The 21,768-nt window shown below is 38.9% G+C and overlaps 1 protein-coding gene across 3 annotated transcripts in view; it reads right to left on the bottom strand.

Moving 5' to 3' along the window:
- The window catches only part of LOC130010733 (uncharacterized), a 38,052-nt gene that overhangs the window by 2,797 nt on the left and 13,487 nt on the right, over positions 1-21,768 (bottom strand). Inside the window, exons 1-5 of one of the 3 annotated variants that reach the window (XM_056098714.1) lie at positions 20,637-20,719; positions 8,442-10,985; positions 7,627-7,746; positions 5,043-5,258; positions 3,537-3,710 (exon numbers count right to left, since the gene is read on the bottom strand). In XM_056098714.1, the coding sequence (XP_055954689.1) occupies positions 3,537-3,710; positions 5,043-5,258; positions 7,627-7,746; positions 8,442-10,946 (3,015 nt within the window). In that variant the 5' untranslated portion in view covers positions 10,947-10,985; positions 20,637-20,719. Of the gene's footprint in view, positions 1-3,536; positions 3,711-5,042; positions 5,259-7,626; positions 7,747-8,441; positions 10,986-20,636; positions 20,720-21,768 lie in introns of those variants that run through there. The other 2 variants (XM_056098715.1, XM_056098713.1) reach the window with 2 other exon arrangements.

The following is a 21,768-nucleotide window of genomic DNA, read 5'->3' on the forward strand; positions in this document are numbered from 1 at the left end:
CTAGTTAAAATCTTGAGTATTCGATGCAATTGAGTGTTGATTATGGTCTGGATAAGTTAATTAAAGATACATTATGTAAGATTTAGATAAAGAACTAGCCATTCTTGCTATAATAGTTCGAAAGTAGATGATGTAAAATGAATAATTTGAAAATTTCATTCAAATTATTCTATTGCAAGCGAAGATATTAGCCTTTGAAGGTTTGACAGACGTGTGCAATAATTTCAACCACCGTACTGGTTGATCAAAGCTTAGTCTCGGTCCTCCATATTTGATTAAATCAAAGTATCGCTGAACCATTCTAATCTATTTAATATCGGAGAAATCTGATGCCATCGAGAGTTGATTAAGGCCTGGAGAAGTTAATTAATGTCTAATTAATAATTTAGATATCATTTCAGGCCTAAAGAAAGACGTGCAATAGACATATTTAGCTCTTGTATAATGTATGTTTAACTGCCCCATCTCCATATATTGATACTCAATATAATCCTTGAATTGTATTTAGGGATGTGAGCACAATAAAAGGAACCATGTTTGGTCCGTGGGTGTGAGAATTTGCTCACTAACAAGGATGTGACAGGTTCAATCCTGGTGTAGACCGAGTAAGGGCCTGACAAGAAAAAAGTGCTCAGTTGTTCAGATGTAACAAAAATATAACTTAAAAGATATGTGGTCGCCAATTAGAGTACATCCACGGCATCCCCATTGGCATCGTACCGTTCTACTCCACTAATTTCTGGGTCCATTCATGGGGGAGGCACATTGTTAAATTATCTGCCCTTGACAATTGTGCTATTTTTATTGACCAATCAAAAAATTTGCGAGTGGTCTATGGGAGGTAACTCACATTTTATTGCAACTAAGATCACTGAAATGAAATGAAATGGGGTTTAACGTCCTACTGTTCTGCTCCTAACCTTGGCTAATGAAGACGGGCATATGCCATACAGTGTGCTATGAGGGAAATTTTGCCAGGACAGCGGCGCTACGGCCTACTCTTATATCGAATTCCAACTGCCAAGGGATCTTTTACGTGCACGCCAATGTGTACACGGGACCTTGGTTTTTTGTCCCATCCGAACAACTAGACAACTGCCCTTGTCAGGCCCTCTGTCCTGCATTGTTGCAAAGTCTGTCAAAGTATTTTAGGACATCATTTTTGTATGCATGTCATTAAATTTCTAGCAACCCGTCTCATAATCGATAATCGAGCGTACATGCTGCTGTATTGAGATGAACACAAACAATGACGCTGTTGTAACATCCGCTTTCACCGAAGGTGATATCACAGGCAAATCTTATTTTCATTTTTATTATTATCTTAGCTTAGCGCACGCGCAGGGGATCTTTCCTGTGGGAGAAAACCTGAATACCCAGAGTAAACCCACAAGGTTGAAAAGGAAAGTCACATACGCTCACACAAGGAAACCTGAGTAAACCCACAAGGTTGAAAATGAAAGTCACATACGTTCACACAAGGAAACCTGAGTAAACCCACAAGGTTGAAAAGGAAAGTCACATACGCTCACACAAGGAAACCTGAGTAAACCCACGAGGTTGAGAAGGCGCCCCTATCTTCAAGCCACATACGCTCCCACCAGGAATCGAAACCACAACCGTAAGGCAAAGGTTACCGGCCAGCTGTTCAAGTTATTGGAAATTGTTGTAAATCTATAAGCTTCTTCCTCTCATAAACATTGTTTATAAAATTACTTGGATGATAACTTTAAATTTAGCCACTACATTAAAGTGATCAAGGGTCATAACACTGGCAGTAATTATTCTAAAACGTTGACGCCAGAACTTGAACACTGCGTATATATTTAAAGTCAATCAGATGATAACTATCATCCAAAGCATCCACAATAGATGGATCAGGGAGACCATAAAATATTTCAATGTAGGAGTATACAATTCACATGTTCGTGTTTGTCAAACCAGATACCTATAAAGGGTTTTCAGCATTATTTATACGATTGAGTTTAATCCAGAAAGGGTCAATGACTGGCATGTTTAGGTGTGTTTTATGAGATGTGTATATGTTGTCATACATGCACATGCTTAAACTAACAAATCATATTCTATACTATACTACAGTTCAATGATGCAGCTCGATGCCAGCTTATTATTCATCTTGATGAAACTTACAACAAACTCAATGACTTCTACAAGTTTTTCTTCTTGCTGATTTCATGGAATATTTTAGCCTCAACAGGAAATTAGAAACGAATAAAACCTCCTAGATGATGGTGTCAAGTTTTATCGTTAGGCTAAATCTGCATTGATTTTCTCAAGGGTCATGTGTGCACTACTAAAGAGAAGAATTTTGCCCAGACAGCACTACTCTTCAGAGAGAGAGAGAGAGATGGGGTTTAACATCCACTTGACACAAACTAGGTCACTTTGGGATTAACATGGTTCAATTTTATTTTAATAAATCGCTTGCGTGTAAGGGTCTTTAGCAGTGGGAGGAAACTGGAGAAAACCCACGAGATAGGACAGGCAACCCTTCTCTGTGTCATGTACAACCAGGGAATCGAAACCACGCCATTTGACTCATCCAACCCCTCTACTCTTGATAGAATACCAACTGTAAAGTATTCCTTTACATACATGCCAGTTACCTTATGCGATAAGTCGCAACCCGTTCCGAGATTCGAACTATCGTGGGATTTATGATTGTGCTCCATCTAACAAGTGATAATCAGACTAGAAATATCGGCTGAACTCTGTAATTTCTGATTGATGAATTAGAAGAAAGAGTTTGTTATTTCTGTTTCATCAAGATGATTATTAATATTGCTAGTTAATATTCATTCTAGTCCCAGTATCATTAAATTATCTCCCCTTATAATCAACAACAGGTTATTTCCCTTTAGCATTAGCAACAGGTTACGCCCTCATTTTGTGCCAGAATAAAAATATTTTGAGAAAAATATTGTCACATTAGCTATTACCATTGCTGAATTTAGCAAAATATTTGACAATCTTCCAATTTAAAATAGTCACTATTTGCAGTGTTACTTTAACGGAATAATGAGTGTCAGACACCATGATCCAAACTCATTTATTTGGACAAGTAAGCAGGTGTTTTAGCTCTGTGCTGTACATGTACAAATGGACTGCACTATATAATATACAGGCATTTGGGCCTTGCTGTAGTCAGATCCCTATTTGGTGCACAACACTGCACTATTATAATTGAATTTGGACCCTGCTATAGTCAGACCCCTATGTACAGAAAGGTTGCACTGTTATAATGGGATTTGGGCCCTGTTGTAGTCACAGTCCCCATGTACACAAGGACTGCACTATGCCCTGCTATAGTAAGTTCCCTATAATGCATAAACAGGCTGCACTATAATACATTTAGGTGCCTTGTTGAACGTTTTTATACTGAACAATGTTCTGTCAAATGGTCAAAGGAAACACAAAATCTTGTCTCACAGACAAAAGAAATGACGATTTGAGAACATCTTTTAAATCTTTAACTGATATGGGACTAGAAATGAAAGCAAAAAGCAACAAACTACCTCTAACTCTGGCCATGATGGTAGAAAGGTTTGAGTAGGAGATGGCTGATTGGATGTTGTGGTTGATAGAGGGCGCACCGTAGATGATACCGAGGCTGTCGACATTCTCGATGACATTGATAAAGTTCGTCTTCGGAATGGTTTTTGTGGCCTGTCAATATCTGTTTCATCTTCCTGAAATGGAATTAAAATAAATGAAATTTTCCTGTCATTTTAAAAAAATAAGTCAATTTCCAGATACGGGTGGAATTTTGTGATATAATACCGGGTATCATGTAATCTTGTGTACCTAGCACTAATTTCTTTCACATTCGTTTAATATCAAATATTTGTTTAAAAATTCATTAATCACACCAAAGTCATCTGATTTGTACTTGTGTCCAGTTTAAAGCTGATTGATTAATTTTGATAATGAGTGTCCAATTTACAAGTATTTAATTTCCTGACCACTGTTCAAAATTTAATCATTATACATCAGAAATCAATTGAGTTGTTTATTTTTCAACAGAGGGGGGTTGGATGACCGAATGGTTAGCATGTGCGCGCTGTATCATAAGGCCTGTCATTGAGTCAACTGGCGTGGTTTCGAATCCCCGGTTGTACATGACAAGGAGTAGGGTCGCCTGTCCAACCTCGTGGGTTTTCTCCGGGTGCTCCGGTTTCCTCCCACTGCTAAAGACCCCTACGCGCATGCAAATTATTGAAATAAAATTAAACCATATGTTAGTCCCGAAATGACCTAGTTTGTGTCGAGTGGACGTTAAACCCAATTTCTCTCTCTCTCTCTTTTACAATGGTAGCCTACAATGATACATGACGGAGGGCCTGGAAGGGACAACATATATAGTCATTATATGTAGGATTGGATGAAAAACCGAGGTCCTGTGTAGCCCATAGCTACGCTGTCCGGGAAAAATTTCCCTCATAGCACACTGCATGGTGTGTGCCCATTGTCCATCTTCAGTAGCCCAGCTGTTCGCGGCTACTCATAGCACACTGCCATCTTGAGTAGCCCCCGTTTGTCTAGAAAAATAGGACATTAAACCCCATTTATTTTTATTTCAAAGAGAGAGATGGAGGGATGGAGTTTAATATCCACTGACACAAACTAGGTCATTTTAGGACTAACATATGGCTCAATTTAATTTCAATAATTCACTTCCGCGTACGACTCTTTAGCAGTGGGAGAAAACCAGAGGACCCGGAGAAACCCCACGAGGTTGGACAGGCGACCCTACTCCTTGTCACGTACAACCGGGAAATTGAAACCACACCAGTTGACTCAATGACAGACCTCAACACATTGAAAGAGTAACCCAATAATTCTGTCAAGAAAAGAAGCTCTGTCAGTGAATGACCATCAGTTTTTCAAACAAGTCAGTTGACAGACCTTATGATACAACACAAACGCGCTAAGCATTTGGCCATCCAATCCCCCCATTTCAAATAGGCCTAACTGAACAGTGAACACTGGCTATATCATAAATACAATGATTTTAAATTTACCAAATTGCATTCATCAGCAATAATTACAGCTGATTCGTTCTCTTCAGCTCGTTTCTGTCGTAACTCCACCATGATTTCACGGAATTGTTCTTTTAAATTCTCAATTCTCTGCATTAAATGGGCCTCACTATGAGTTATTCGATGAGATGAACTCGCGTCTAATTGAAGTTTTATTTCATGGATTTCTTGCTGTAATAAAGTCATCTGTAACTGCATCTAAAATGGAGAAAAATAATAACTTAATACTTTCATTACGAGAGGCTCAGTCACTGGGTCATCACGAAAAACACTCAACTTTCCATGGGACTTTGTTACAGGGCCCTATTTTAAAGGAGCTAGATCTCCATTCTTTGGCACCTAGAAAAGGACACAAATGGGTTTGCAACGTATATAATAATGTAATATGAATTTATATAAACTGATTTACATTCAATCGTTTCTGTTTTTACTATAATTTCTAATCAGTTATGTTCCGCGAAATACGCCAGAAGTCTCAATCAAATGGCAATCTCTAGCATCTGGTTATTCCAGTCTACACCAGTAGTATTCTCCAATGACATCATTGGTATTCTCCTGTGGGATATTTCTAGCCTCATTCATCGAGTTGCTTCATTACAAATGGCACCAAAGCATTCTGGCTTGTTATTCGTGTGCCAATTTTAAAATTTTGTCTTTTATTTTTTGGATATCAGAAGCCCACCTTTTCCCGGTAAGATAACAACATCAATGTTGATTTAAATTGACCAATAAATCGTGTTTGCAATGTGGAAGACTGTGGATGATATTGAGTTAGAGACTTGCCTCCTTTAATGTCAAAAATAAAAATAATAATAGCACATTTATAGAGCGTTTAATCCATCCACGGTGCATGCTCTAAGCATGGTAATAAGTCAATGGCTACCGTAGCTAATACATCATGAACATGTGTGCCTTATGTCGAGATTTAAACTGAGTAATCGATTCTGAATAACTCCTTGCCTAATCGCGGACCATATACCCGGAAAGCTTTATCAGCAAATGATTGTAATCTAGTTGATGTTATAACAAGTGATCGTATATACTCTGAACGGAGTGGTTCATTTCTTACATACATGTAAGTTGTTGACAACATCGACCAACCCCGAATTGTTATTACCATAGGCATAGGAGCCAGGCGGAAGCTTGGGGGGAGGAAGGGGCTACCAGCCATTTTTTGGGGCAATGTATTTCCATTTTTTCAGACACAAACATCAGAGAATGAGACAATGCAGTTTTTGTTTTGAATACTAAAATACTTAACTGGAGCTTTGTGGAAAACTCAATTTAGTTAATGATTGATTCATTGTCAAAATTCGAGCAACAAAGAAATGTTTTCGGAAAATAGCCACAGCGCCCCCCCAAACTGAGATTGGCCCTGTATGTTCACCGGAACATCACACACTACATGTAGATAAACATTCAGTCAGACCTTATTACTGGGCCCTATTCTATTATTCGAATAGCCTAGAATAGCAATAGGTATCGGAAGTTGGTGACCAAATTGACCAGGAATTGTCCCTAAGTCGTACTACTGAAGACTAATGGGAGACAACCCATGTGTAGTTCAATCAGAATGTAGTTCTTGCAATTAATACTCTCTCTCTCTCTCTCTCTCTCTCTCTCTCTCTCTGCCATTTTTGGATGGTCATTTTGGTGACTTTTTGGACAAAGAGGGTATGAATTGATATTTTTTACGGTGTATAGTACGCTACTTCTAGTTTCCATGGTGGACCTCATACATGTACATGTACATGCTTTTGAGCGAGACATGGACACATGTTGATCCATCTCTGGTAGAAATTATTTAAACCCATTTGGAAAAAATATTAGAGTCAGTCAAAGACATGAGAATTAACACTAAAGGCAATTGGATATCAATGGCGTATGGTGGCTAATTCAGTTAACCAATAATACATGTATTTACTGTCAGGGGATTTATAAATGGATCACAAACTAAAGCTGTTTGTGTCAGGAATTGAATCTGCTACCCGGGGCATGGAATCCATACACCTGTACCAAGTAAGCGAAAGGAACAATGTAATTCCCAATACACCTCTACCAAGTGAGCGAAAGGTAATTCCCCATGACCACGTCAGTATTAAGTTTAAACACCACAGGACAGAACAATCTAGGAATCCCCACAATTAACAAAATTCTATCTAATAATCCTAAATTAACACATTTTCTAAAGGGCTCGCTTCATGACATTGAGTCTTTCAAGAATGAGCACCTTATGTTTGCAGTTGCCACAATAAGCTGAACTGATCTGGGATGTCCTACTGTTCTGCTCCGGCTGGACTACTTGAGGTGGGCATACACCTAACTGTGTATGGGAGAAGGGTTTAATATAGGCTATGCCTGTTACCCAATATTGCTTATAAAAAAAAAATACTGTGTGTTAGAAGGGAAATTTCGCCCAGACAGTGTCGCTATGGCCTACTCTTATATCATTTTCAAACTGCCAAGGGATCTTTTACGTACACGCCAATGTGTACACCAGGATCGAACACAAGACCTCAAGGTTAGCGAACTCACCGCAGCTCCCTTCCCAAATAAGGTAACATACCTGATCAATAGTGAGATCTTTTAAGGTAAAACCTGATAAAAGTTGAGCATTCTCCATTTTACGATTTAACTGTTCACCTGGTATTCTACGATTAGCCAACAGCTGAGATAAAGTTTCCAACTAAAACATAAAAACAGGTCCATTTAAATTATATAAAACAGTTTTCTTTCATTAAAACACAGATCTTATTTCATTTCATATTTTTATAGTTCAAAATTTCGTTATACTTGTCTATACTACACTGGAATAGTTGTTATGTAACCCGCTTTCTGGATGATGTGAGGGATTAGCCAATGAAACGGTGACAAGGAGTAGGGTTGCCTTCCAATTTCGCGGTTTTTCTCCGGGTCCGCTAGTTTCCTCCCACTAAAGAGCCCTCTCTCTCTCTCTCTCTCTCTCTCTCCCTCCCTGACTCCCACTGCTGAAGACCCATATGCACAAGCGAATTATTAAAATAAAATTGAACCATATGTTAGTCCCGAAATGACCTAATTTGTGTCGAGTGGGCGTTAAACCCCATCTCGGTCATATCTGGATTAACAGGTGGACCAATGTTTTTCCAATACTTTACTTGCATGTAGGGGTCTTTAGCAGTGGGATGAAACCGGAGGACCTGGAGATAACCCATGAGGTTGGAGAGGCAACCCTGTTCCTTGTCACGTATATGTGGGGAATTGAAATCATGCCACGTGACTCAATGTTAGACCGTCTGATCTGACGTGGACACATTTAACCATTTGGTCAACCAAACCTCTTTTGCAACTTCATGAAGCAATTCTAGACGTGTTTATAAAAGCAAAATTTATCCGACTTACCTGATGAAAGAAATCTGTTGTTAATAATTCTGGATTAGGTAACACGGATCGATCCGATACGACAGCCATTCGGATCTGTTCTCCGTAAGTTATAAACGATATCGACACAGCAATATCATCCAGGGGAGGTAACCAATATATTATACACTTAATTTCACGACTGGCAAGCTTTAGAACAGATTTTGGTCCGACTAAATTCGAAAGCAAACATGTACATTTCTTGTAGATATTTCTCCAAAATTTATGGCAAGATGATTTTGGCAGTGTAGCGTGGGTGAACCACATTGCATTTCGCACAATTGCTGCCTCGGGAGAGGATTTGAACTGTTCCATGGATAACTTAGTCTCCCATAATCGGGGAATAGCACCTTCAATATTTGTTGGAAGAGGCAGAACTACGAACGTGTATTTGTTTCCCATAGATATCGTCGACTGATCCGTGTTGAAATCTGTTGGTACCGCACAGTGCATATTATAAGGATTCGATATTCCGTTAACTTGCATATAACGTCGCATATTAGCTGCCGCGATGGAAAAAAAAAGTTCATTTAAAGTACATCTAGCTACTTGTTTTATTCTGGTCGCAGCACTCAAACTGAACGGTTCCGACCAAGCGACCACTGTCTTACCAGATGGATGAATATGTCGACCGTGGATCAAATTAAAATCACGTTTAAGACATAAATATTTACGAAAAAAAGTGACAGGACCGAGGAAGAAAGCTTTGAAAGACTGTAAACAACTTGAAGTGCCAGCAAAATTCAGATCGGCTGGTTGAATGGTGTGGGTATCCACTAAAGCTTGCTCTAAGATTCTAACCAAGGAGACGCCATCTGTCATGCATGGATGCATCCGAAACAACAAGACCGTGTCCTTCTGCTGTCCATAGTTGACCAACACCTGAATTTCCCAGAGCGGATGTTCCATGGGTAATCCTTTGCACGCCATTTCTGATGTGTATTCCTGAAGTTCATCCAAAGTTTTGATATAATTTGGCATGTTGAACACGTGATTATTGATAACAAAGTCTGAATCATTTACCCAAGCGTAACCACAACAAAATGGCGCAGCCTTCTGGCGGAATCGTGGATACAAACGCTTCCCTCGTCGGTTCTCGGCAGAAATTAATCGAACATTTATGAGATCTCGTATTTTATGAATATCCAGGCCGTGCTCAACGATTATCAAACTCTGAGCGACCATTGTTGATTGCATTTCCGATTCTATCCAGACGTGTTCGCTTCCTGTCAGGTGGTCATGGCAACAATAAACACAACAGTTTCTCCAATATGGGCAAAAACAAAGACAATCGAATAAACGCTTAACGATAAAACACAGAGGCACAAATATGATGAAAATCACAGTAAATGGTATAAATATCAACAAAGAGAAAAACACTAACGTAAAAACACTAAAGCATGAAAAACATGTGTTCTGGCGGAAAATGAGGGGAATAGTATGATAGGGGGCACTCGGGAACCCTAGCTGAACCTGGTGACGATGTTTCTCTATGGTGGAATGTGATAGTGTGAAGTTTGGTGTCTCGGGACTGGATGTTATATCTAGAGAAATATCATCCAGTTTGTCTACGGGTATATTCTGAAAGGAGACTCTACTGGGTGACGAGGCTATGTCGGGTTTCGCAGACTTTTTAACGGGTGTCTGTATAAACTCAAAGTCCAGATTTTCTGATATTGGTTGCTCGGTGATGACAGATTGTAAACTACGCCTAGATGACTGTAACGTGCTATATTTAATATTAGACGACGAATGAGAACCGTGATGACGCTGTCCTTGTAACGTGCTATACTTAACGTCCTTGGGTCGCATGGCCGATTCACCATGATGCACATCATTACCCTGGGGCGCCGATATCGAACGTTTGTAGTGTTTTTGATGTTTTTCGGGCTGTTTAAATGCGTGGGATCCGGTATATTGTGCCGTATTCGGTGGTAGACTTGATCGTTTAGATGGAAGTGTGCTGTATTTAGCCGGAGATCTGTCCTGGTGAATAGAGGGCTGGATATCCTGGAGTGATGTTGGTCTCTTATTTCTCTGGGATGTCCGTGGTCCTGGATCAATATTTGGGTTATTTGTTTGATTAACTGATTTTGGATAAGTCGGTATGCTTTTCTCGTTTGCCATGAAATCCCTCGACTGCAGCTGATTGGTTGTTTTTGATTTTGAGGTGGGTTGAACGGAGTGAGTGCTAGACCGTCTGCTGGACTGATTACTGGATGGGTAACCAGAGCGGTGGGTGGATCCAGGAGCCGTCTGATTATCGCTTTGATACCCCTCCTGGTACTTGCCGCCGGATTTGAATTCTGAAATCTTTGCGCTGTTTCGATGACTTGTTCTACCATCCTGTTGGGTATATCGTTCATGACCGGTTCCGGGGCGTGACATTTGCACGCCCTTCTTGTCTTGTATTCTGTCCTGACTCCTCTCCACCCATCCGACGTAAGAAGTGTGATGGCGGTCATCTCGGCCAATAGATCTTTCCATTGGATGACACCAGAGTCCATTACCTTCGCTTCATATTACCTGGAAAAATAAAAAAAATAAAATTTAAATTTATTTTGATTATCATTAATTTCTTAATTAAAGATACATTATGGGAGATTCGATAAAAAGTTGGCAGTTCTCACTATAATAGTTAAAAACTAGATAATGTAAAGGCAATTTGCTGAAAATCTCATACAAATTGATCCAGATGAACTGAGAACTAAGCGATTGAAATTTCCGCCTAGCCTCGATCATCATTAATAAAGTCAGTACGATAAACAGCATAGTCTCCCTTTAATCGTTAAATCGTGAAGGAAAGTTATGCAGTAAATCGGCTCACCATCCACCAAAGATCGCAGGCTAGCAATGCCATCTAGAGTTGATTAGGTTAATTAACCTAACATTTCAGGCCTAAAGAAAGACTTGCAATAGGTAGATTTAGCTCTTGCATAATGTATGTTTAATTATCATTAATTTTTTGATTAATAACTGGTTCCGGACGGAGGGCTTGGCAAGGAGGAACCATGTCTAGTCGTTGGAATGGGACAAAAATTGTGGGGTGCGGATAAGAATAACCCTTGACAGTTGGAATTCTGGGCAAAATTTCCCAAATAGCTGCTGGTGATAGCTGAGAGAGGTCATCAGGATTTTAAGGCGTGGTTTCTCCTTTTATTTCCATAATTCGCTTGCACATAGGGGTCTTTAGCAGTGGGAGGAAACCGGAGGACCCATGGAAAACCCACTAGGTTGGACAGACGACCCTACACCAGAGAATCAAAACCATGCCAGTTAATTCAATGACAGAACTTATGATACAACGCGCACATGCTAACCATTCAGTCATTCCCCCCCCCCCCCCCGGCTTTGTACAGGTCTTTAACATCTGTTGTATAGTCAACTAAATGAGCAGTATTACAGTCAATAAAATAATAAACATCAAAATGTTGGGGATAAGAATCTGTCCGATAATATAAGGCATACCATACATACAGGGGGCTGTAGTGGCTCAGTGAGTAAGACATTGGCCCGCGTGGTTACCCAACGTCGGATTAACCATGGTGGGTGCCCTGGGCCTTGAACATGTGGGGGGCCCCTGATCACCGACTGCGGAGCTGTGGCCGTTGAAGCCGGCCACCGCGAGCGCCGAAGGCGCGACCCGAAAATTTTCAGAAATTGGAGGCCGGAAACGTGATTTCCTGGCATTTCAGGCACTTGTGTGGAGCCATTTAGAAGTACCTCCCCCAGAAAAAAATAAAATTCTGCCACAAAATTAGCGCATTCTGGCGTTATTTCAGTGGACCAATCCATGCGAGTGCTATGAAATGATGGCATTTCTAGAGGAGGGGGCTGGACGCAACTGAGATTTTAGTGGGGGGGCCCTCTAATGTGGGGGGCCCTGGGGCCTGTGCCCCATGGTGCCCCATGGTTAATCCGGCCCTGTGGTTACCCCTTGTTAGTGGTAAGGGAAAATGTATAGTCTTTTGGGAGGGACAAAAAAAAACTGAGGCCCTGTATACCCTCAACAGTTGTAATTTGAAATAAGAGTAGGCAATACTGCCATTGCCAAGCAATGTTTCCGACGAGGTTTCCCCATGTCAGTGGTGCAGTATGGAGGGCCTGACAAGGACAGCTGTCTAGTCGTTCAGATGGGACAAAAAAACGAGATCCTATGTACACATTGGCATGCATGTAAAAGATCCCTTGGCAGTTGGAATTTAATATAAGCGTAGGCCATAGTGCCGCTGCCCAGGCAAAAGTTCCCTCATAACACACTGTATGGCGTATGCCCGTCTTCATTAGCCCAGGTTAGGAGCAGAACAGTAGGATCATAAACTCCATTTCGTCTCATTTCACAAACTGCTCTCCTTACCTCAATTCACTATTCAATATTATTACAATATTATTACAGTTCAATTTACTATTCAATATAATTACACCTCAATTCACTATTCAGCACCTCAATCAGTATAATATACACATATAGATCTAGTGCAGCTCAACTTTATAATAAACATCAAAATACTGAATAAAACTCTGTTAGATTCAAATTAACGAATACTCTACATGTAAGTAATTGTTCTATTTACTATTCAATACAGCCTAATGCAATTTGTCTAACATACAATATCTATATATGACAATTTTAGACAATTAACTTCCTGTTGAAGCCCTTGATTTTTCTCCTCACATGACTAACTAACTAACTACTCACCGATGTTAACTATAGCCACGGACAACATGTATCATATCTACCATGAATTAAATAGATATCATGAAATATATATAACTAGCCATGGACAATATGTAACATATATACCATGAATTATAGATATCATATTCTTCTCATTCACACTTTGTACTCTAACGGTCCAAATATTTCTCTTTATGCTTTGTTTGTTTTCTAAATTGTATATTTTTGTATCCCAAACTGTGCATTTTGTATCCCAAACTGTGCAGTTTTGTATCCCAATGAGAAATGACCTAGTTTGCGTCCAGTGGCTATTAAACCCTATCCCTCTAACTCTCTCGCAGGACAGAGGGCCTTACAAGGACAGGTGTCTAGTCCTTCGGATGACACGAAAAACCGAGGTCCTGTGTATACATGTACATTAGAATGCACGTAAAAGATCCCTTGGCAGTTGGAATTCGATATAAGAGTAGGCGATAGTGCCGCTGCCCGGGCAAAATTTCCCTCATCGCACACTGTATGGGGTTTGCCCATCTTCATTAGCCCAGCATAGGAGCAGAACAGTAGGACGTTAAACCCCATTTCATTTCATTTCATTTGTACAGTGTAGTAAGCTAATATATACACTATCTGGTATATATACTGTAGAGTGTATACTAGTAAGCTAATATATACACTATCTGGTACATGTATATACTCTTATAGTTTATATCCACTTAATTATACTCTAATATACAAAATACCTATTTTATAAAAAAATACCTATTTTATAAAAAAAATACCTATTTTATAAAAAAAATACCTATTTTATAAAAAAAATACCTATTTTATAAAAATACCTATTTTATAAAAAAAAATATCTATTTTATAAAAAAAATACCTATTTTATAAAAAAAATACCTATTTTATAAAAAAAAATACCTATTTGATAAAAATACCTATTTTATAAAAAAATACCTATTTTATAAAAAAATACCTATTTTATAAAAAAATACCTATTTTATAAAAAAATACCTATTTTATAAAAAAAATACCTATTTTTATAAAAAAAAATACCTATTTTATAAAAAAACAACAACCTATTTTATAAAAAAAAATACCTATTTTATAAAAAAAAATACCTATTTTATAAAAAAAAATACCTATTTTATAAAAAAATACCTATTTTATAAAAAAAAAATACCTATTTTATAAAAAAAAATACCTATTTTTATAAAAATACCTATTTTATAAAAATACCTATTTATAAAAAAAAACTATTTTATAAAAAAAATACCTATTTTATAAAAAAAAATACCTATTTTATAAAAAAAAATACCTATTTTATAAAACATAAAGAAATATTTTCTAATAAAAAAGGTGCTTTCTCATACAAAAAACTTTAAAGGGACCATCCCGCTTTGAAAAGATTCTCAGAAATATAAGTCTGTGTAGGCCTATTCAATTAATTGATTGTTCTGAAAATAAGTTTGTAGGGAATTCAAGTGAGTTTTCTCTGCCTTATGTATGATCGACACACATCACAAACATATACATGTATTATAATAGGGGAGAGAGAGAGAGAAGGAGTTTAACGTACACTCGACTCGGGATGAACACATGGTTTAATTTTATTTCAATAATTCACTTGCGCGTAGGGGTCTATAGCAGTGGGAGGAAACTAGAGGACCCGGATAAAACCCACGAGGTTGGACAGGCGACCCTATTCCTTGTCATGTACAACCGGGTATTCGAAACCACGCCAGTTGACTCAATGACAGGCATTATGATACAGCGCGCACGTGTTAACCATTCAGCCATCCAACCCCCCATCATAATGGGGAGGAAAGCATGGTGGTTTGTTAAACGCGAGGTCTCAGGTTCGCACCCAGTTTTGACTGAGAAAGTTGCTTGGGGTGTTCCCGCTTGGTTTCCTGTTTTCAGACGTGCAGGACAGAGGGCCCAACAAGGACAGTGCCTAATTGTTCGGATAGGGTCCCTTTTACATATAGGCGTGCAAGTAAAAGAGCCCTAGACATTTGGAATTTGAAATAAGAGTGAGTAGTGGCACTGCTCCCCTCATATCACACCGCATGCCTGTCTTCATTAGCCCAGCCCGTGCTGAAAAACAGGAACCTCATTTTATTTTCAAAACAATCATTTAATTGACTATGGCCTCTTAGTCTGAGTGATTGTTGAAGAGGTTAAAACAATCATTTAATTGACTATGGCCTCTTAGTCTGAGTGATTGTTGAAGAGGTTAAAATGGTAAATTCCTGGAAGGTGTAACCCAATATCAGCTTAAAGTCACTGCTAAAATCACTCTCCAACTAGCAATATGAAACAAAATATAACCTCCCATTTTACTACCTGGTTGCCTAGAAACATCTTGAAATAGATTTGGTGGAAATTCTTGTTGAAATGTCAATGGACTGATAGAAAAATAGTTGTTTATAAATATCAATAATATCAATTGTATTAAAAACATATTTAGGTTACATTTCGGTCAGATTGGCACAGGAAGCTCTCTTGTGGGTACATATTGACCTGATCAAACCAGATCTACTTTAGTTACATTTTGATCTGATAAGAACAGGTAGATGTTACATTTTGGTCAAATGAGAACTGTTAGTTCTACAGTGGTTACATTTTGGTCAAATGAGAACTGTTAGTTCTACGGTGGTTACATTTTGGTCAAATGAGAACTGTTAGTTCTACGGTGGTTACATTTTGGTCAAATGAGAACTGTTAGTTCTACAGTGGTTACATTTTGGTCAAATGAGAACTGTTAGTTCTATGGTGGTTACATTTTGGTCTGATGAAATGAAATAGGGTTTAACATCCTATTATTTTGCTTGGACTGGGCTAATAAAAGCGGGCTAATGAAAGCAGGCTAATGAAAGCGGGCTTATGCTATACGGTGTGCTACCACCTACTCTTATTTTTGAATTCCAACTGCCATGGGATCTTTTACGTGAACGCCAATGTGAACACAGGACCTCGATTTTTGTGGCCCATCTGAATGACTAGACAACTGTCCTTCAATAAATCTGGCGAATCTACTGTGGTTACATTTTGACCCGAATAAGGCTGGTGGATCTACATTGGTTACATTGTGAACTGGGATCTACATTGGTTACATTGTGACCTGAACAAGTCAGGTGGATCTACATTGGTTACATTGTGAACTGGGATCTACATTGGTTACATTATGACCTAAACAAGTCAGGTGGATCTACTGTGGTTACATTATGACCTAAACAAACATGGTGGAACTACTGTGGTTACATTATGACCTAAACAAACCTGGTGGAACTACTGTGGTTACATTATGACCTAAACAAACCTGGTGGAACTACTGTGGTTACATTTTGACCTGACCAAACCTGGTAAACAGATACCCCGCTTTATTTGAATAAAACAGCATTCTTGGTGCCAATTTTCTCGTTTGCGATGAAATAAAAAATATCAGACTAACATTGATCTAGTTTTTGTACCAAACAAAAATGGTTTAAAATTGATAATAAATAATAATGTCCATTTTGTGAGCGCCAAATCGATCCATAAGCTCGCTCAAGGTGCTTTTAAAAGCAATAAACTAATATTAATGTCTTAATAAGTATGTTTTTTGGGATATTTGAAAGTTGTAGGAGTTTTGAGATAAATTGTTTTATATCAAGGCTGTTAATATAACTAATTATTTGTACGTTTATTTTATTGTAGTCACATGATCATAAATTTCTATTTTATCTATCTCATATATCAAATAGGATAGCGATATTTACCAGGTAAAATGTGCCATTAGATATAGATGTCAATATAGAGAGAGAGAGAGAGAGAGAGAGAGAGAGAGAGAGAGAGAGAGAGATAGAGAGAGTGAGAGAGAGAGAGAGAGAGGGTTTAACTAGACATAAACTAGGTCATTTCAGGACTAACACATGGATCAACTTTATTTCAATAATTCGCTTGCGCGTATGAGTCTTTAGCAGTGGAAGGAAACCGGAGGACCCAGAGAAAACCCACAAGGTACAAGTGGGAATTCAAAAGCAGGCCACTTGTTGACTCAATGACAGAACTAATGATCAAACACGCACGTGTTAACCTTTTGGCCACCCAACCCCCGCTAATGTCGTTGAACGTTCAGCTGTTCTGCTCCGACTGGGCTAATAAAGACAGGCATATATGTCATACAGTGTGCTATGGGAGGAATTTTGCCCTGACATCGCCTTCACTGTCTACTCTTCGTTGAATTCCAACTTTCAAGGATTCTTCTCATCTGCACACCCTCGTTGTTTTTTGTCCTGGGAAATCGAAACCACGCCATTTGACTCAATGACAAACACGAACACGCTAACCATTCATCCGTACGACCCCAAAACATAGTATACAGCCATTAATAGATAGAAATGAAATGAAATGAAATGGGGTTTAACGTCCTACTGTTCTGCTCCTATACTAGGGTAAATGAAGACGGGCATACGCCATACAGTGTGCTATGAGGAAAACTTTGCCTGGGCAGCGGCGCTACAGCCTACTCTTATATCAAACTCCAACTGCCAGGGGATCTTTTATGTGCACGCCAATGTGTACACGGGACCTCGGTTTTTCGTCCCATCCGAATGACTAGACAGCTGTCCTTGTCCGGCCCTCCGTCCTGCATCACTGACAAGGGAGAACCGCGCCGGAAAATCTGGATGAACTTTCTCGGACAATGCAGGGATCGAACACCCGACCTCCAGGCTAGCGAGCCAGCGTCTTACCCACTTAGCCACCATGATCCCCCTTATATTATACAGCCATTAATAGATAGAGATACATGTCAATATAGTATACAGCCATTTTGGGACACGTGCTATATACAGTAGTAATTAATTTATTACACTGATATTTTTTCCAGTGAGATAACACAAGAGAACCTGGTTATATATTGAGGGGATGTTAAACTCCATTTCTCTCTTTCTTTAAAATAATTCACTAACAGGTGCTCTTTTACATACACAACACCTTGATTTTTCATCCCATCCGAACAACTTTTCCTTTAATATCTGATAAGAAAGGTATCAAATTAACAAATCACCTCCAACCTCTATCTCTCGCTCTCTCTCTCTCTCTCGCTGTCTTAAATCGCCACCAACAGACTGACTAAAACACACCTGAAATTCACCTGAGAATAACTCACTCTTCTGGCAGTCAAATACAATTTTTTGTATTCAAGTTTTGTTTGATTGAATCGTGCCAAGAAATTACCTGATAGGTAGGCTAACTGACGTGTAAGGTAGACTGAAACAGAACAACCTGTAATTCTTAAAGAGAACACACTTTCTTTCACTATCTGAGAACCACACTAATTTTGTTCTTTAAGAACCTCCTATATGCAGTTAGAAGTCCACGACCCCAATTTGTTTCACAGCGGTAGTGCGAAAGACTTTAACTCTGTGCAAGATTTAACGAGCATGTAACATGACATCATACAGGGAGCTAAGTGAGTAAGATGCTGGCTCGCTAGCCTGGTGTTCGCAGGTTCGATCCCGGGGTTGGCCGAGAAAGTTCATCAGGATTTACCGGCGTGGTTCCCCCCGCCCCCTGTCAGTGGCTCCCCAAAAAAGGCAAGATAAAGGTCATACAGATTACAGGAATCATTGTAACCTGGGTATCATTTAAAACAAAAATGGTTGGAGTACCCATGGTTAGATTTGGTGTTGATTTCATAAAGTAGTTTGCTTTTTAAACCTTTAATACTGTGTAATTCAACATGGTGCCCATGGGGTTTAATATATATAGGTACCAAATAGTCAAGGTTTGGACTATGCCTTGGAAATCGGAAGAAGGTGGCGACTAGTAGGTGTCTCTGTTTTATGGACTGAGGTGGGATTGTCCATTATATTAACTGGATGGGTAGGCCTGTCTTCCTACGGTATCATTTAATCTTTCATATTTAAACCTAATTTCTATCACATTTATTTTAGACGATTTTTACAAAGTTTCAAACATGTGAAAGAAATTATGGCTGAATATGCAAGATTAAATGATACCCAGGTTACAATGTATATATATCCAGTTGATGAGCGTGCGTGCGCTGTATCATAAAGTCTGTCTTTGAGTCGACTGGCGTGGTTTCGAATCCCCGGTTGTACGTGACAAGGAGTAGGGTCGCCTGTCCAACCTATTGGGTTTTCTATGGGTCCTCCGGTTTCCTCCCACTGCTAAAGACCCCTATGCGCAAGTGAATTATTGAAATAAAATTAAACCATATGTTAGTCCCGAAATGACATAGTTTGTGTCGAGTGGACATTAAACCCCATTTCTCTCTCTCCAGTTGATGAGATGCGTAAAATTCACTTTATTTTCATCTTCTATTCAATCAATCAAATGAGAATATAATGAAAGGTATTAACTTGAATTGAGTCCAAAATAGAGATAGATGAGACCATATGTTGGGTTATGTTAGAGGAATTTGTTGATTAATCAAACCATGTGTTCACGAAAAACTATAAATTTCAGCTTTTTGTTGGTCGGGGTGAGCAAGCTCATGGAATTAAATTTTCTATTCGGTTCCAGATATGTGCCACAAGTCATCAAGACCGGCATTTTTAAAATGTTCTCTGAGAAGAGAAACCCTCTTCCCTCGTGGAGTCCTTTGGTTTCCTCCACAAACAAATTATTGAAATAAAATTGAACCATATTTTAGTCCAGAAATGACCTAGTTTGTGTCGAGTGGATGTTAAACCTCATTTCTAAAAAAAACATCCAAATCTACAGTGATTTGTACTGAAACAATTAGCTACAATTCACTTACAAGAGGTTTCAATGTAGCTGGAATTACAAAATGAACATTTATTTTCCTATACAAACTGGGGGGGTTGGATGGCTGAATGGTTAGGGTGTGCACGCTGTATCATAAAGTCTGTCATTGAGTCGACTGGCGTGGTTTCGAATCCCCGGTTGTACGTGACAAGGAGTAGGGTCGCCTGTCCAACCTCGTGGGTTTTCTCAGCGTCCTCCGGTTTCCTCCCACTGCTAAAGACCCCTACGCGGAAGCGAATTATAGAAATAAAATTAAACCATATGTTAGTTCCGAAATGACCTGTTTGTGTCAATGGACGTTAAACCCCATTTCTCTCTATCTCTCTTAAACTGGACACAAGAACAAATTATTGGTGATTTTAAATGATTTTTACAGATTTTTAAACAAAGATTTGATATTGAATGAATGTGAAAGAAATTAGTGCTAAACACACAAGATTAAATGATACCCGGATTACAGTGATCCAGGTGGGGGGGGGGATGACCGAATGGTTGTACGTAACAAGGAGTAGGGTCGCCTGTACAACCTTGTGGGTTTTCTTCGGGTCCTCTTGTTAAAGACCTCCTACGCACAAGTGAATTCTTGAAATAAAATTGAACCATTTGTTAGTCCAGAAATGACCTAGTTTGTGTCAAGTGAATGTTAAACCTCATTTCTAAAGCAAAACACCCAAATCTACAGTGATTTATACAGTAACAATTAGCTAAAATTCACTTACAAGAGGTTTCAATGTAGCTTGAATTACAAAATGAACATTTATCCTTCTATCCCAACTCCTGCGCAATGCTAACGTGCCATTAAGCCATTAAACGTTATTTCATTTCATGTCTACCCCAACCTGATTTATTTATCAATGGTTTGTATGAAACAGGAAACAGGAAACAGACTATAGTCATAAAGACGGTCTGATGGTGATAAAACAGATTCACTTCTCTATCAACCAGATAACAAAACAAAATAATTACCAATAATTACTCTAGTAGTTCAATACACAACTTGATTCTATTAGAAGCTGCGAGACAGGACAACTGTTAATTCAAATAAAGATAAAACAAACAATATATTCAAACATTCTGCTCTGACTGGGCTAATGAAGACAGAAATGAAATGAAATGAAATGGGGTTTAACGCCCTACTGTTCTGCTTTGACTGGGCTGATGAAGACGGTTATACACAGTGTGCTATGAGGGAAATTTTACCTGGACATCAGTGCTACTGCCTACTCTTATATTGAATTCCAACAGTCAAGGGATCTTTTACGTTGTTTTTTGTCCCATCTGAACGACTAGACACTGTTCCTTGTCGGGTTCTCCATCCTCCAAAACTGACAATGGGAAACCACGTTGGAAAATCCTTTCTTGAACAACACCAGGAGCGAACCCGAAACATCCTGGTTAGTGAGCTAATGTCTTACTGACTGAACCACTACGGCTCCCCAAACCAACACAAAAGGTGTTGATTGATTTTTTTAATCCATTATGAGCTGCAGGATCAGGCCAACTGTTAACTCAAATAAAGATAGAGCAAACAATAAACTCATAGATAGTTGCTATCACTGAATGTTACTGGGTAATACAGAGACAGAAAGACAACTGGGTTTAACGTCCACTCGACACAAACTTGGTTATTTCGGGACTGACATATAGAATATTTTTTCTATTATGAACCTCAAGATGATAACTGTTAGCTCCAGAAAGTTAGGATAAGCAGCACGTGACTAACGGGCCGATTCTTTAACTCTCCTATTACGGAAACATAGATCAAGTTTGCCCTATAGACTATCAAAAACTCACTTCAGACTCGCCTAGAGATTTCTAAACCATTACCTAAAAAAAAAACAATTCCATGTT

This window comes from Patella vulgata, chromosome 2 (genome assembly GCF_932274485.2).
Source record: "Patella vulgata chromosome 2, xgPatVulg1.2, whole genome shotgun sequence".
Classification (NCBI taxonomy): domain Eukaryota; kingdom Metazoa; phylum Mollusca; class Gastropoda; family Patellidae; genus Patella; species Patella vulgata.